At 46.0% G+C, this 13,163-nt stretch overlaps 1 protein-coding gene and 1 long non-coding RNA gene across 2 annotated transcripts; one reads left to right on the top strand and one right to left on the bottom strand.

Moving 5' to 3' along the window:
• Window positions 1–4,397: 4,397 nt before the first annotated feature.
• LOC135811597 (protein max-like) lies at window positions 4,398–6,457 on the bottom strand. Its single transcript, XM_065324832.1, has one exon. The coding sequence runs from the start codon at window positions 6,145–6,147 to the stop codon at window positions 5,419–5,421; it is 729 nt and encodes a 242-aa protein (XP_065180904.1). The 5' UTR covers window positions 6,148–6,457; the 3' UTR covers window positions 4,398–5,418.
• A 1,696-nt stretch (window positions 6,458–8,153) lies between these two features.
• LOC135811596 (uncharacterized) lies at window positions 8,154–10,329 on the top strand. Its single transcript, XR_010552664.1, has 2 exons — window positions 8,154–8,518; window positions 9,688–10,329. It is a non-coding gene; the product is annotated as an uncharacterized LOC135811596 (long non-coding RNA).
• Window positions 10,330–13,163: the final 2,834 nt, after the last annotated feature.

The raw sequence follows: 13,163 nt of genomic DNA, 5'->3' as shown, positions 1-13,163 counted from the left end.
TCAATTTCAGCGTTTCTGCTCCAAACAGCAACCAGCTTCGACTAGAAACAAAGATTACAGCAAAGGATCAAACAACAACCATTTTCTGCAGTTTTTTTGCAGATGGCTTCCTTGTGCTTGGCCCAGCACGCCAAAAATCACACCTCGGAGGAGTACAAAAATTACAACTCTCAGATGTCCTCGATTGCTGGCCATGTTGCATTTTGATAGTCGCATGCTTGTGCGATTCCCCGTGTGCATTTGCTGGGTGGGTGGGTGGGTAGCTAAGAGACAATGTTGTTCTGGAACAGGTTCATCTCTGTCTTCTCCTTTGCTGTGTGTTTCTCCTCCCAGCTCAGGTAAAGCGACGGGACGGGACAGGAGGACGCGCTAGCGACATCAAGGGATGCGCAAGGTAAATATCTGTACTGCGTATCTATTATTTGTGTGGCATATGTAATTGTTAATGCAGATAGATATGCTAATGACTGTCCGATAGTTTTAGGAGGTTTGACACTTTCAAGTCGCATCCACAGCTGGGCTGCATCTTGCATATCTTATTACTATAGGCTTGTTTAAGTGTGGCTAGATTGAGCCCGGCACAAAGGAATTTCATGCCAGACCTCTATGCCCCTGTACCGCGCCTGAAGTATGCATGAGTTCTCCAGCACTAGCCAGTGAAACGTACAATTTGGTTGGCGTGTAGCACTTTCGGACTAGCCCCACTCCCCCTTATCGCATGTGAGTCAGGTGCGTGATGGGCATGCTGAAACAGATTTGGCGCACCCACAACTACAAGATCCGGTCTCCATAGAACTTGAATGCTTATTGTGAAGTGCATGGGCGCGCAAGAGTACACAGAACTTTGGGGGGTTCTTCTCGCTTTTTATGGCATAGAGGATGGATTACCCGGGCCATAAGTTTGCATTCCTTGCTTGCTCTTGTTTTCTGGGTTGCTCTTCCGCCATCTTCATCCATCTTGTTTGTTCCATCTCAGATGACAGCATCGCTGATTCTGTCCATCAAAATGCCGATGACACTCGCCGCACTGCTCAGTGTAATGGTGTGCATCGTCACCGCCAAGTCAAGGAGCAACCAAGCATGTCATCACCAGCACCCCCCCCCCCCCCCCCCCTCTACCGGCTGAGCTTTTTGGGATTTTTTGGGTGGTGGGCTTGAACAGAACACCTGTCACCCCGGGAGGGGAAGGGCTTTTTCTTTCTTTAGTTGGGTATTGTTGCTCTGCATAATGGAATTCGTCATGCCTCCGTTTGTGGTCGCTTTGCTGATGGTGTGCTGGCTCTGTTTCAGGAATGGGATCTTTTGGGATAGCCGCACTTGTGGGCCCACTGCCTCCAGCCCACAGATACGGTTTTACTGGGGCTGGCGGCTGTGGTTTCACGCGGAATCCTGAAAGATTTCATTCTGAAAGCCTGGGTAAACCTGCTGCAGGGGTTGCATGGTCATGCATGAAGTACTATTGTACATGGTGGGCCCACTGCCTCCAGCCCTCAGATACTGCTTTACTGGGGCTGGTGGCTGTGGTTTCACGCGGAATCCTGAAAGATTTCATTCTGAAAGCCTGGGTATACCTGCTGCAGGGTACTATGCATGGCATGCATGAAAGTACTATTGGACATGAATAATGGCATCATGGTAACAGCAGTACAGTGACAGTAGGCACATGAATAAACGAAAATAGCAGCGGCATGCAAATAATGGGGTCATGTATGTAGGTACATGATTATAGTACAATCGTGTAGTACCGGGTTCATGCATAAAAATGTGAACAAGATCGAAGGCTGATGCATGTACCATTCATGGTGGGCAGTGACGTCGTAATACCTCGGTCTAGTATGCTCGCTGACGCTGATGTGTGTTGCTAAAACCACTTACTATGCATGCATGCATGAGACAGTACTTACGATACTATTACTACTAGTACAGTACGGTCCTAGATATCTACAGTCGACTAGTCATGTACCGGTACTTGTAGATCCTGCTGGGCTAGCTAGCTGGCCAGAGAAAGGCGACCTAATGAATATTACCGTAATAATAGTGCCGAATGCTATCCATACATTATGTACACTTATGCGGCCCTAGCACCACATACGGTGTCTGAAGCATACATGTACACGACAGACTCAGTGAAAAGATCGTAGCGTTTGCGAAGAGAAGAGTCGAAGTATGCATGAAGAAGTAGTTACCAGTGCTGTGACAGTGGGCGCAACACAAGGGCCTACCACTACACATGCTGTCCATGTCCGGACGACGTCCCCGGGGAAAATTGCAAAAAAACGCGGCATAATTATGGCATAATTATTATTTGCGGTAAATATGCGGTGAATATTATTGATATGCGGCAAGTTTGCAGTTGATATGAGGCAATTTTCAGTGAGTACCGTACTTCCCCACATATAAGCGCATGGGCTTATATTAAAGTGAAAATTTGCTACAAAAAGATTTTTTGCTGTGTGAACATGTTCGGGTAGAAGCCCATGCGCTTATATGTGCAATAAAGGTTTGTCTGTGTCCTAAACAACGGTGTTATCACAATGCTTAGCAGTATATTCAGCTCCCGGATGCTTCACCAATAGTGTTCACATATAAGCCCATGTGCTTATAATTGGGGGTGCGCTTATGTCCGGACATAAGCACATGCGCTTATATGTGCGGAAGTACGGTATGTAGTGAAATCAATCAGTTACAAGTCTCTGGTGTAAGCGTACTCGTCATATTTGAGTACAAAGCCGCCACGATGAGACGTTGCTGACAGAACAGTGCACTGTGTGTACGTGTAGTGCAACAAAAAAGTTCAAAAATCGCGGAAAACGCGGTCTTTTGAAAAAACGCGGCCGTGGAATCGCAATTTTCCCCGGGGACAGATTGCACGATAGTAGGGAGGTTCTGCTATACGTGAAACGTAGAGAAATCACGTAGATCTATAGAGAGCAGGTGTCTGGGTTAGAGTCTACGGCTTCGCGTGTTTTGGCTCCAGATTTCTACGCGGAGATGGGGTTCTCTACGTTGGGGCACACGCAGAGAAAATGCGTACGGATTTGCTGGGTACCGATCAACTGCATGCAGAAAACTGCCAAATATGGAAGGGGAAATTCCCAGTACACATTCCACGTGACTTCTCTCGGTGAAACGTAGAGCAGAACAGCATTTCTTTACGTTACGGGAACGGGAAGAAAGTTCGCGTGATTCTTTGCGTCGCGTTCCCAAAACGACTACGTAGAGCAGAACATCCCTATATATAGTATGGTTCTACGATACACGGCAAGACACTTCACACGACGAGACACAGCGCATACAACGAAGTACACGATTGTACAAGCCAGTTCATGAATTGCCGACACAGCGCATACAAGCCAGTTCATGAAACGCGAAACTGAAATCGAATGTGTGCGGCCTGATTTTACCATGTTGTACAGCCAACCAGGCGCTTGCCCAAATCTCATACCTGGCAAAGCTATGCGAACGGATCAGTGAAGAAATCACACCATGCACGCACACCATGCATGCACCCCAAGTTGGCATACATATACATTGTACAAGTACAGTACTGTGCATCCCAAAATGGCACACATGAACTGTACATCCAGAGCATGCAAGTACATATACCTGGTAGGATGGTAGACAGACATGCTGTATTATCTATTCTGTACTTCAGTGCTGGCCAAAGAAATCCAACCTCATGAAGTAAAGTCTGTCCCCGGGGAAAATTGCGATTCCGCGGCCGCGTTTTTTGCGATTTTTTAAAAGACCGCGTTTTCCGCGATTTTCCCGCGTTTTTGAACTTTTTTGTTGCACTACACGTACACACAGTGCACTGTTCGGTCAGCAACGTCTCATCGTGGCGGCTTTTTACTCAAATATGACGAGTGCTTACACCATGTACACCAGAGACTTGTAACTGATTGATTTCACTACAAACTCACTGAAAAATGCCGCACATCAATAATTATTCACCGCATATTTACCGCAAATTCTTCGCAAATTATGCCATATTATGCCGCATTTTTTTGCGATTTTTTCCGCAGTTTTCCCCGGGGACAGTAAAGTAGCGTCGCGTTTGAGTGCGCAGCTAGACGAGTATGTGTAGTGCCCGGCGCAATGTAGAAGCCACAAGAACACGTGCTGGCATCTCATCATTCACAAGGCTGAAGAATTTGCCAGAATTATGGTGACATGCCCTCCCCCCCCCCCCCCCCCCCTCCCTTTTCCGCTGCCATGACTGGCTATGTGGCCCCGTAAGGGGCAGACCAGGAGGTGTGTTGTTCACCGAGTGGGGAACGCCAGACTCCGCACACACACACACACACACACACACACACACACACACACACACACACACACACACACACACACACACACACACACACACACATATATACGATGATAGCAGTCGCCCATCCTATCAGCAATCTACATGTCTCCTGGAAACGCAACATATCAACCATGGTGATAGACTAGCATGCACACACCAACAACCAGCCATCTCAGTACCCGACACAATAAAAATCACACGGTCATAGAACCAGTTTCTCAGCCCTGGAACTGTCAAAGGGCACCGACATAAATAAGTCAAGACAAACGGCCAGGTGAGAAGAATAGAAAAAAGAACCGTACCCTTTTAGGAAGGTACTAATAGTCAAGAGTGCACTACTTGATACTAGACTATGGCCGTGAAACATAGTTTGTTTAAGCAAAGAACACAATGGTGCGTAGAGAGAAGATAAGACAGATGCATAAACTGATAATGAATGATCCTAATCACAATTTTAATTCATAGTTATTCTTTTGGATAGTTGTAGAAAACGTCTAAAGCCTGAGAAAGAGGGGGGGGGGGGGGAGAGCGAGAGAGAGAGAGAGAGAGAGAGAGAGAGAGAGAGAGAGAGAGAGAGAGAGAGAGAGAGAGAGAGAGAGAGAGAGAGAGAGAGAGAGAGCGAGAGAGAGAGAGAGGGAGGGAGAGAGAGAGAGAGAGAGAGAGAGACGCGGGCACACACACAAACACACACGCACGCATATAATACAGAAGGAGAGCGACAGGGAGCACCTCCAAGGATAAATAGGTAAAAGAGACTGTTATGAAGATCACGAACACAGGGAACAGCCAACGGTACGCTGTACACCACGTGTGCCAAGGGTACAAGTACAGAAAGCATCTAGCTACATAAAAAAACTACAAAACACTCCTGTTCTCAGTGTCAAAACCAAACACTAAGTAGTCTATAGGTATTAGGATACCACGATCCATGATTTCCCCACTTTATGCTTAGATAAAGTGAACGACATACTAGATATCTCACACCAGTCTGTTGCAGCACTAAGCAGAGTAGCAACAAGGACACAGTGCGCGCGCACGCGCGCACACACACACACACACACACACATAGTACAACGGGCAACAAAACTAGAATACGGTCAAACTCACTAGGATGCCGCCGACGTCGTCGCCTGCTGCGACTGTACCTTCCGACGTGCGGGGCGTTGACGCTTCGCCTGCGGCTCTATCGCCTCCTCCGAGTCATCACTGTCCTGGCTGAGTGGTGAATGCGATGAATGTGATGATGTTGGCGTTGATGCTGCCACTGCCGACGTCTGCAGGGTTGAAGCTCCTGGCGGTGGAGCCGCCGCTGGCACGGATGTAGCTGGAAATTGGGGCAGGGGTGCTGCTCCAAGCTGGTGCTCTAGGGGCACAGAGAAGTGTGCTGTGGTGGGCATGTGTGCTGTAGTTACGGGTATGTGCGGCGCTGTGGCCATTGGCCTTCTCAACGATATGCTGCTGGCGTGCAGAGCCAGTCCTCCTGGTACTGGCATGCCTGCTTCTCGCAGCTGGCGCTCCAGTAACTCATTCTCGCGACGGATCTGATCGTTTTCGGCAGCGCGCGCACCATTGCTCTTCTTCAGCTGGTTGATATAGCCAGTTGCACTGTTGAGAATTGAGGCTCTCGATGCTCGCTCATTGCCCATACTCGGCAAGCTCTGTTTTAATGTTTTGAAGCTTTCTTTTATATGATCTCGACGAAGACGCTCCAAATAATTATGATGAGCACGGGCCTTTTTGTCGCCAGGCAGCTTGGAATCGCCATCGCCGTCTACATCATCCTCTTCCGTACTCAAATACTGCTCGTTGTCCTCGCTTTGATTCGAACCGTACATCTTGAAACAAGGAATTTACTCAGCTGCCGCCAATATTCACCCACTCAGTGAGGTCCACAGAAACGAACAAAATCCACTCCACGATGTGCAACGTATGCACGCAGGTACCACGCTCGCCACTCAAGAGCACGTCAAACAGACGGTATTGATTCCGTTTCTTGAGGAAACAACACAGGTGAGAAACACGCACGTACAAGCTGCCAACACGATCTAGGTAGAATCTCTCTGTTCGAAGACAAGGAAAATGACACTTCTCATGATCTCATGTAGAGAAAAGAAAAACAGCGACAGCCGCAACGGGATGACCCCATGCTCAAAAGTCAAATCAAAGTTTTACCCAGACTTTTGTTTCGTTGCGAGGCAAAACTGCATGCAAGTCGTGTAGTACTAGTACAGTGTAGTGGGCCACGTGGAGCTGCCACGTGCATGTATGTGTGCTGCTCGATTCCGGCTTGCTCATTATTTTCATGACATCGAGCACTACCAGCAAAAGGCCCAGTGCATGCAGTGCAGTGCACTACAAAAAAGTAGTGGCAGTGCAGCATATCATGCATTAGACTGTGAGCCAGGCACCAAAAATCCTGTTAGAATTTTTTTTCGTTCCGACCTTGAGCGTACCGCAATTTTTTTCCCCAGTTCGTTTCATCTACTCGACTAGATACGAATTCAGCTTGTTGTCACTTCCAAATCAGGCACGAACATGCCCAAATAGAAGGGAGAAACTACATGTACTTTGGCCAAATCAATAGCCGCCATCGACAAGAACCAAGGTCACAAGAGCTGGAGCGGACTTCTGTTGCACCACTGACCTCGCAAAAATGTACGGTGGTGCAAACCCAGCCGCATCATGACGATGTTTTTTCGTGGTTTCTATAGTATTGTGTGCAGTGCTAGTGCAGCGCAGTGCAGTGGCAGTACGAACATCATCATGTCAATCATATCAGTGTGCTAGCATGCTTGCTGCTGATCAGTCAAGCTAAACTAAAGGTTTTTGTAATCTGTTGGAGCAGAAATACATGTAGAACGTACAATGTACCTTATCTCCGGATAGCTAATAACTGTTTCGATCTTTTATACTGAAGTGCTTCAGACTATGATTAATTGTATCTTTCCGCTTGTGTTCTGTACATACAATGGGTAATGTAACTAATGTTTCAAAATAATTATTATTATAGTTCAAATAAACTACAGATCTGTATCTACCGGTATACCCCTGCGGTCCTCTAACGTTACTGGTTACGGTCATTGCTCTACCCTTTGCACTTATAAGTTAGGAAGCAATACAGCAGTACTTACGAAGTAACGTTACATTGATCAGTTATATGAGTGTAAATATACAAATCCTGTATCCAGCAACTTCTTTAACATTATTCTGCCATACTGTACATGTATATATTATAGAGATGTAGAGGGTGAAATGAGCATTGCACCGGATTAAACCAGATTCTCCTGGCTGTTGTTGATGGTCTTTTCCAACCGTTGTCTGGAGAATTCGCTGCTGCTGGGCTTTGTATATTGAATGCCACCTGTTTGTTCTGTACATTATCATTCCTGAAGTGCATTTCGTGGTTGTCGGCACCATTTCATGTGCACTTACCTACCAGTGCATCGTCACTTCGAGTAATATTTAAAATGTGCACGTACTTTATACAATGCACTTATGCGTAATTCTATAATTCTTGGCCTCGTATAGTTATTTTAACCCAGCTGCAATGACGCTTGATATACATTTCTTCGTCCAGTAACGTTGCCTGCTGAAAAAAGTAAGAAACACCTTCAAAATAGCATGTTGCTATGTCAGTTGCTATGTAGTTGCTATGGAAACGGGGTATGTTAAGATAATTGCTTATTTTGACTTCCCTGCAAGCTTCCCAAACTGACAACAATCAAAAATGATCTTCTATTAGGTCTTTCCACATGCTAAAAGAACAAAATCGCGGTACACCCAAAGTGGGAACGAAAATCATGAATTCATGCACTTGGCTCACAGTCTACATGCACAGTCCGTGCGCCAGGCCACTGAGTGGGCCGTTTTCATTTTCCTGGGTCCGATCCCGCGGGAAAAAGTCTGCACAAAACTGTGTTGGTGAAGATGATGACGACAATGGCAGTTGGGGGAGAAATTTGGCAATTGTTTTGGCCTTTCTCGCGGCCTGTCTTCGCTCCTTTGCCTTTGCAGCAATGGAAGATGATGAGTTCAATGTTGTGCTTTGACGCCGAGTAGAAAATTTGAATCGCAAACGCCATCTTGGGCTTTATTTATGGAAGAAACTGCTCTCCACGATTTGCTGGTTTCGCCGACTGGCATCGAGAAGTAGACGAGCTGAGCTTTCCAAGAGCTGCGGACACCAAGCTCTCATGGCGGATCTTAGTAAGTACATATTGTTGTGTAGTGAGATGATAATGGTTTGAGCATTCCTGCCTGGAATAACCGATGGCACTAAGTGGAATCTCAAAATTGTTTTTTAGTATTTTTACGAGCACAAGTGTTGCCTTGTTGAAAATAGCACAACAAGAAGAAAGAAGCATCCGAAGGAATACGATGTCATAAATAAATGTGTTCTCTTCCCGTTTAGTGTGCCTGTGCTTAGGATGGTACTGTTGAGGAATCCGAGAGTGCGAAATTTGTATGTCTTGACACTCTGTATATTGTAAAATTTGCATGACATTTTAGTGGGTATGGACTTGTAGTTGTATTCTCTTGAGATGTACCCTCGTTGCTGCTGCTGCATGGCTGCGGATGGACATGCTGGCCTTAATTGCCATGAAAGCTTCTCTTGGTGTCATTGTAATAATATATTCTCTGTCGATATTATCGATTAAAACGAACCGAATGCTGTCTCGTTTCATGTACGCCGCTGACGCAGCTCCACTGCATTCATATTTTGGTGGCTGAACCAAGAGTCCATAGCCCCAAGAGCATGCAACTTTGCACGAGGGGTCTGAAGGGGCTTGCTGCCCACATTACGTAGCGACAAACTGGGGTACCGGCTGGGGCAGTGCGCAACGATCTGCTGTGGTTTTCAGATTGAAAGTGCGCTTTTTCTCATAAGAGCCTTATGAAGGTTTGTGTGCATGGTGTATCGCATGCAGACACTGCCTCGAAACTGCTGCGTTTCTGTGTGTAACCGATCCACCAGGGGTTAATAATCCGGGTTACGTCCTCTTGGCAGAACTACCGGCAGTGATGCCCAGCCATGCCAACATTCTACAGCGCGATGTATGATATCACTTCTGCGACGCGATGCGCGACAATGCGATTGAGAAATTTTTCTGCAAATTATTGCAGTGAGTGCTGCTTCACTGGAACCAAAATATGGTTCAAGTGAAGCAGCACCCACTGCAATTATACTAATAGGGACAACCAAATCCACTTCCATGGAGTTCAGTGTATTATCTGTATAACATTGGAAAAGTATAGTATATAAAGAGCGGAGCACTTTTTCCATTGAATTACTTTCTGTGTTTCATGCATTATTCCTACTGTCGTTAAAAACTTAAAATGCTGCCTTATCTTGTGCGATCTGTGTGTCTTCTCAGGTAGATCGTGCTCCAACGCGTCTTGGCATTGTGTGAGAACAGCACGAAGAGGACCTTGGGTATTAACGCGTCTTGGCATTGTGTGAGAACAGCACGAAGAGGACCTTGGGTATTGCAGCCTTTCCGCAGAAGGGGAATGACTCGCTTCTTTGTGCTAGTGTGCAAACATCCATGTGTTCTCCCAGTACTGCTGTTAGCTCAGCCAGAGGATTATCGCAGATCTGAGTGTGACAAGCGGTCAGCTGTAATAGCTTTGTTGTGAATGCTTGCACTGCTGTCAACTATTATCTATTCTAGCTGTGCCTCGTAGCACTTCTTGCAAAAGACATCATTCTATGCTATTGTCCTGTTCTTACTTCTTGGAACTGCTGAGACCGTTTCATAGTGGGAACACTTCATCTGTGCCTGTTTGACCATAACTGTCTTACATGTGCTGCAATGCCGCCTATATTGGCTCGGCGTGCACTTTTGAGCTTGTCCGCTACGTTCCGTTTCATACACTTCTGTAGTAACGCAATGAAGATTCTCATTGACACTCCTTTACACAGCCAGCGTATGTGGATATTAGTCTGTAGGTGGCTGCAATTTGGGTTTTTGTCTTTCGCCGTTCACTATTTTACCAAAATATTCCAATATTCTGCATTTGTTGGATGTGTGCACGGGTGTCCAGACGAGTTGCTTGGCATAACTCGCAGACAGGAATGCATACACGCCCAGGGTGTAGCTGAGTGGCATTATTACACCGTCCTGATGTGTTCATTGTGAGTGCTATATGTTTCCAGCTGTCCTCCATATACATGTAAATAGCGAGAAAACAGAGGTTAGAAAATTGGTCGTTGTGGTGTTATTTGGTCTTGGACACCGGCGAGAGACCACATACTAAAAGACTAAGGCTTGTTCTTCTGGATGTTGTAGTGGGTGTTACTACGCGTGCCTGGAATACTTGACGGCACTAAGCTAAAGTCCTGCGTAAAGAAAAATTCAAATTTCGACAGTCGGAGAAGACGTGATGCTGCATGGGACAGAAGCACCCCGCGAGAAAACGTTCGAAACTGAGGATAGAAGTTTGCCTTATCCGGCGATGGACGGCGTGTCAGGTCTGAACTCGAACGAAAAAGGGCCTTGTAAGGCCCACCTTGCAATGACTAGAAACTAACAATTCTCAAGAAATAGCTCAAAAAGTTCAAAGTCCACTGACTCTGGAAAATAAAAAACACGGATAGAGTGCGATATTTTGAATCTGGCGCACGGACTGTGCAGCATGCACAGATTCATGCAGCGCATGATTCATGATGACTGGAATTTTTGCGCAAGGGCTATGCCAGTTCAGTTTTTACAATCATGCATCACAACTTTAGCACGTGACCCTTCGAAATAATTTTCTTCTTGTGAGTTGTGTTGTAGCAGGCTTCATGACTACAATCATGTACATTAGTATTTCTGAAGAAAAGAGAGAGAGAGAAAGACAGTGGTAGTTTGCCCTGTAGTTGCTCGCGACTCTTATTTCTTTGCCTCTCGTCTGCCTTTGCTGGAAACATGTTTGTTTCAGCCATTGTTTTAGCCTGCGTGATGGTTGTGGCATCCGCCAAGCCTGCACCTGAGCTGGGAGAGAAATGGGGCTATGTGGATGTTCGTCCTGGAGCTCACATGTTCTGGTGGTTGTATGGCTATGAAGGAACATTGTCCCCGCAAAAACCACTCGTCATGTGGCTTCAGGTCAGTTTGTGTTGAAAAATACATTTTTGTTTGTGGAGGAGTTATTCGATTTGGTGATTTTGAATTATTTCAGCTCCACTTCCAGTCCATTTTATAAGTACTGTACATTCTAATAGAACGAGCAGAGATTTAGGAGAAGAAGTTTTATCACACAACCCAACAACGCTATTTTATTTGTTTCAATACTCAGTTAGCTGTGGAAAATTCCACTTTTCGATTCACTCTCTTCACTAGTGGATGCCTGAGAAAAAAACTAATTTGCACGTGTACATAAAGAGAGAAGAATGTACATACAGGCATGGTAATGACACAGTGCTGCTAACCTTCCGTATTTGCACGGAAAACCACTCCTTGGTCCGCACTGCGGAATTCGAGCTAAATGGTACGGAAAATTGAAGAGGATCAATCCGCTATGTAGCAGCATGGCGAGCACAAGCTGAGCCGAATATTTTTTTCCGAAAGCGAGTGTATGCCTTGCTAGCTACGACTACAGTCAAGAGTTCATAACCCCCAAGAGTGTGCAACTCCTGATCAGTCCCTGTATGGAAGCCCGCTCGGCGGAATTCCTTCATTGCGTCATTTTTGGTGCAGTGCGATGAGTCACGCCGATGAATTCTTCTAAAATTTACAGTCAAACCAGGATGCTTCCCCAGGGTAAACTGCCTAAACTGCGATTCTAGTCTGAGCCTCAACGGCTCCAGAAGCAAAAGTGAAACAAAGCACACGATCCTAAAGACAAAACTATTTATTTTTTCGATGCAATGGTGACTCTTCATCGCCTTCTTCTTTCACCAGTGCAGTCAGTCTCTTCAAGAACAATTTCTTCCCCAAGCCATCGGCATATTCCCGGTGCTTTCCTCGAAGATGATTTCAAATGGTTGAGGAACTTGAGAATACGTCGAAGGAGCATTTTTCGGCTGAGTTGCACAGCTATCAGAAAGAAGAAAGATTGTCCTCGACGGCAATGCAATATTTTTATCAGCGTCCTCACTTCTTCCTGTCGCGATGTCGACATGTCCATGGATTCTTGGAGAAAGAGTTTGTTTTTGAGAAAGTACGACTGGTACATGTACGTACGTCCGAAATGTCTTCAAAAAAAGCTTCGAAAAGTCGAGGCTACTATACAGCCTTGAGTTAGGAGCAGGTTCAGGGTATAGTTTCCAGAAATCTCAAAGAACCTAAATTTACCTCGGATGACAAGCTGCGCATGACGTAATGTAGGAATTTCGCCGAGCGCTGGGTCTATGCCCGTTGCACACTCTTGGGGGTTATGAACTCTTGCTACAGTCTACAACATGATATCATCATGTGATACAGGTCACACGTAGTTTGCACTAGCAAATCCAGCCACTGGCAATGCCTGTACTGTGATTGTAAAAAAAAAAAAGATTTGAAAAACACAATACCAGCAATGCACACGGCAGTACAGTCATATTGGCAGTACGCAAGAACACCGCAAAGTATGGAAAATCAGAAGTCGCAGTACGCAAAACAGACCCAGTTGGTTGGCAGCTTTGATGACGGCATAGCACAAGGTGGAGGGCACACTGCAACGTGTACATGTACCGTAAGCAAGAGTACATAACCAAGAGTGTGCAACTCGACGATCCCCCAGCCCACGGCGGAATTTTTTTATGACGTCAGTCTTTGGCGGCGGTTTGGCTCACTGATGCCATCATGCGTAGCCAGAGATCAAAGTACAAACGAGAGAGCTTGGAAGCTCAGGGCCCTACGCTATGCTTTTTTGCCTTGATGACCTA

Source organism: Sycon ciliatum, chromosome 3 (genome assembly GCF_964019385.1).
Source record: "Sycon ciliatum chromosome 3, ocSycCili1.1, whole genome shotgun sequence".
Classification (NCBI taxonomy): domain Eukaryota; kingdom Metazoa; phylum Porifera; class Calcarea; order Leucosolenida; family Sycettidae; genus Sycon; species Sycon ciliatum.
This window is presented reverse-complemented; position numbering and strand designations above follow the sequence as displayed.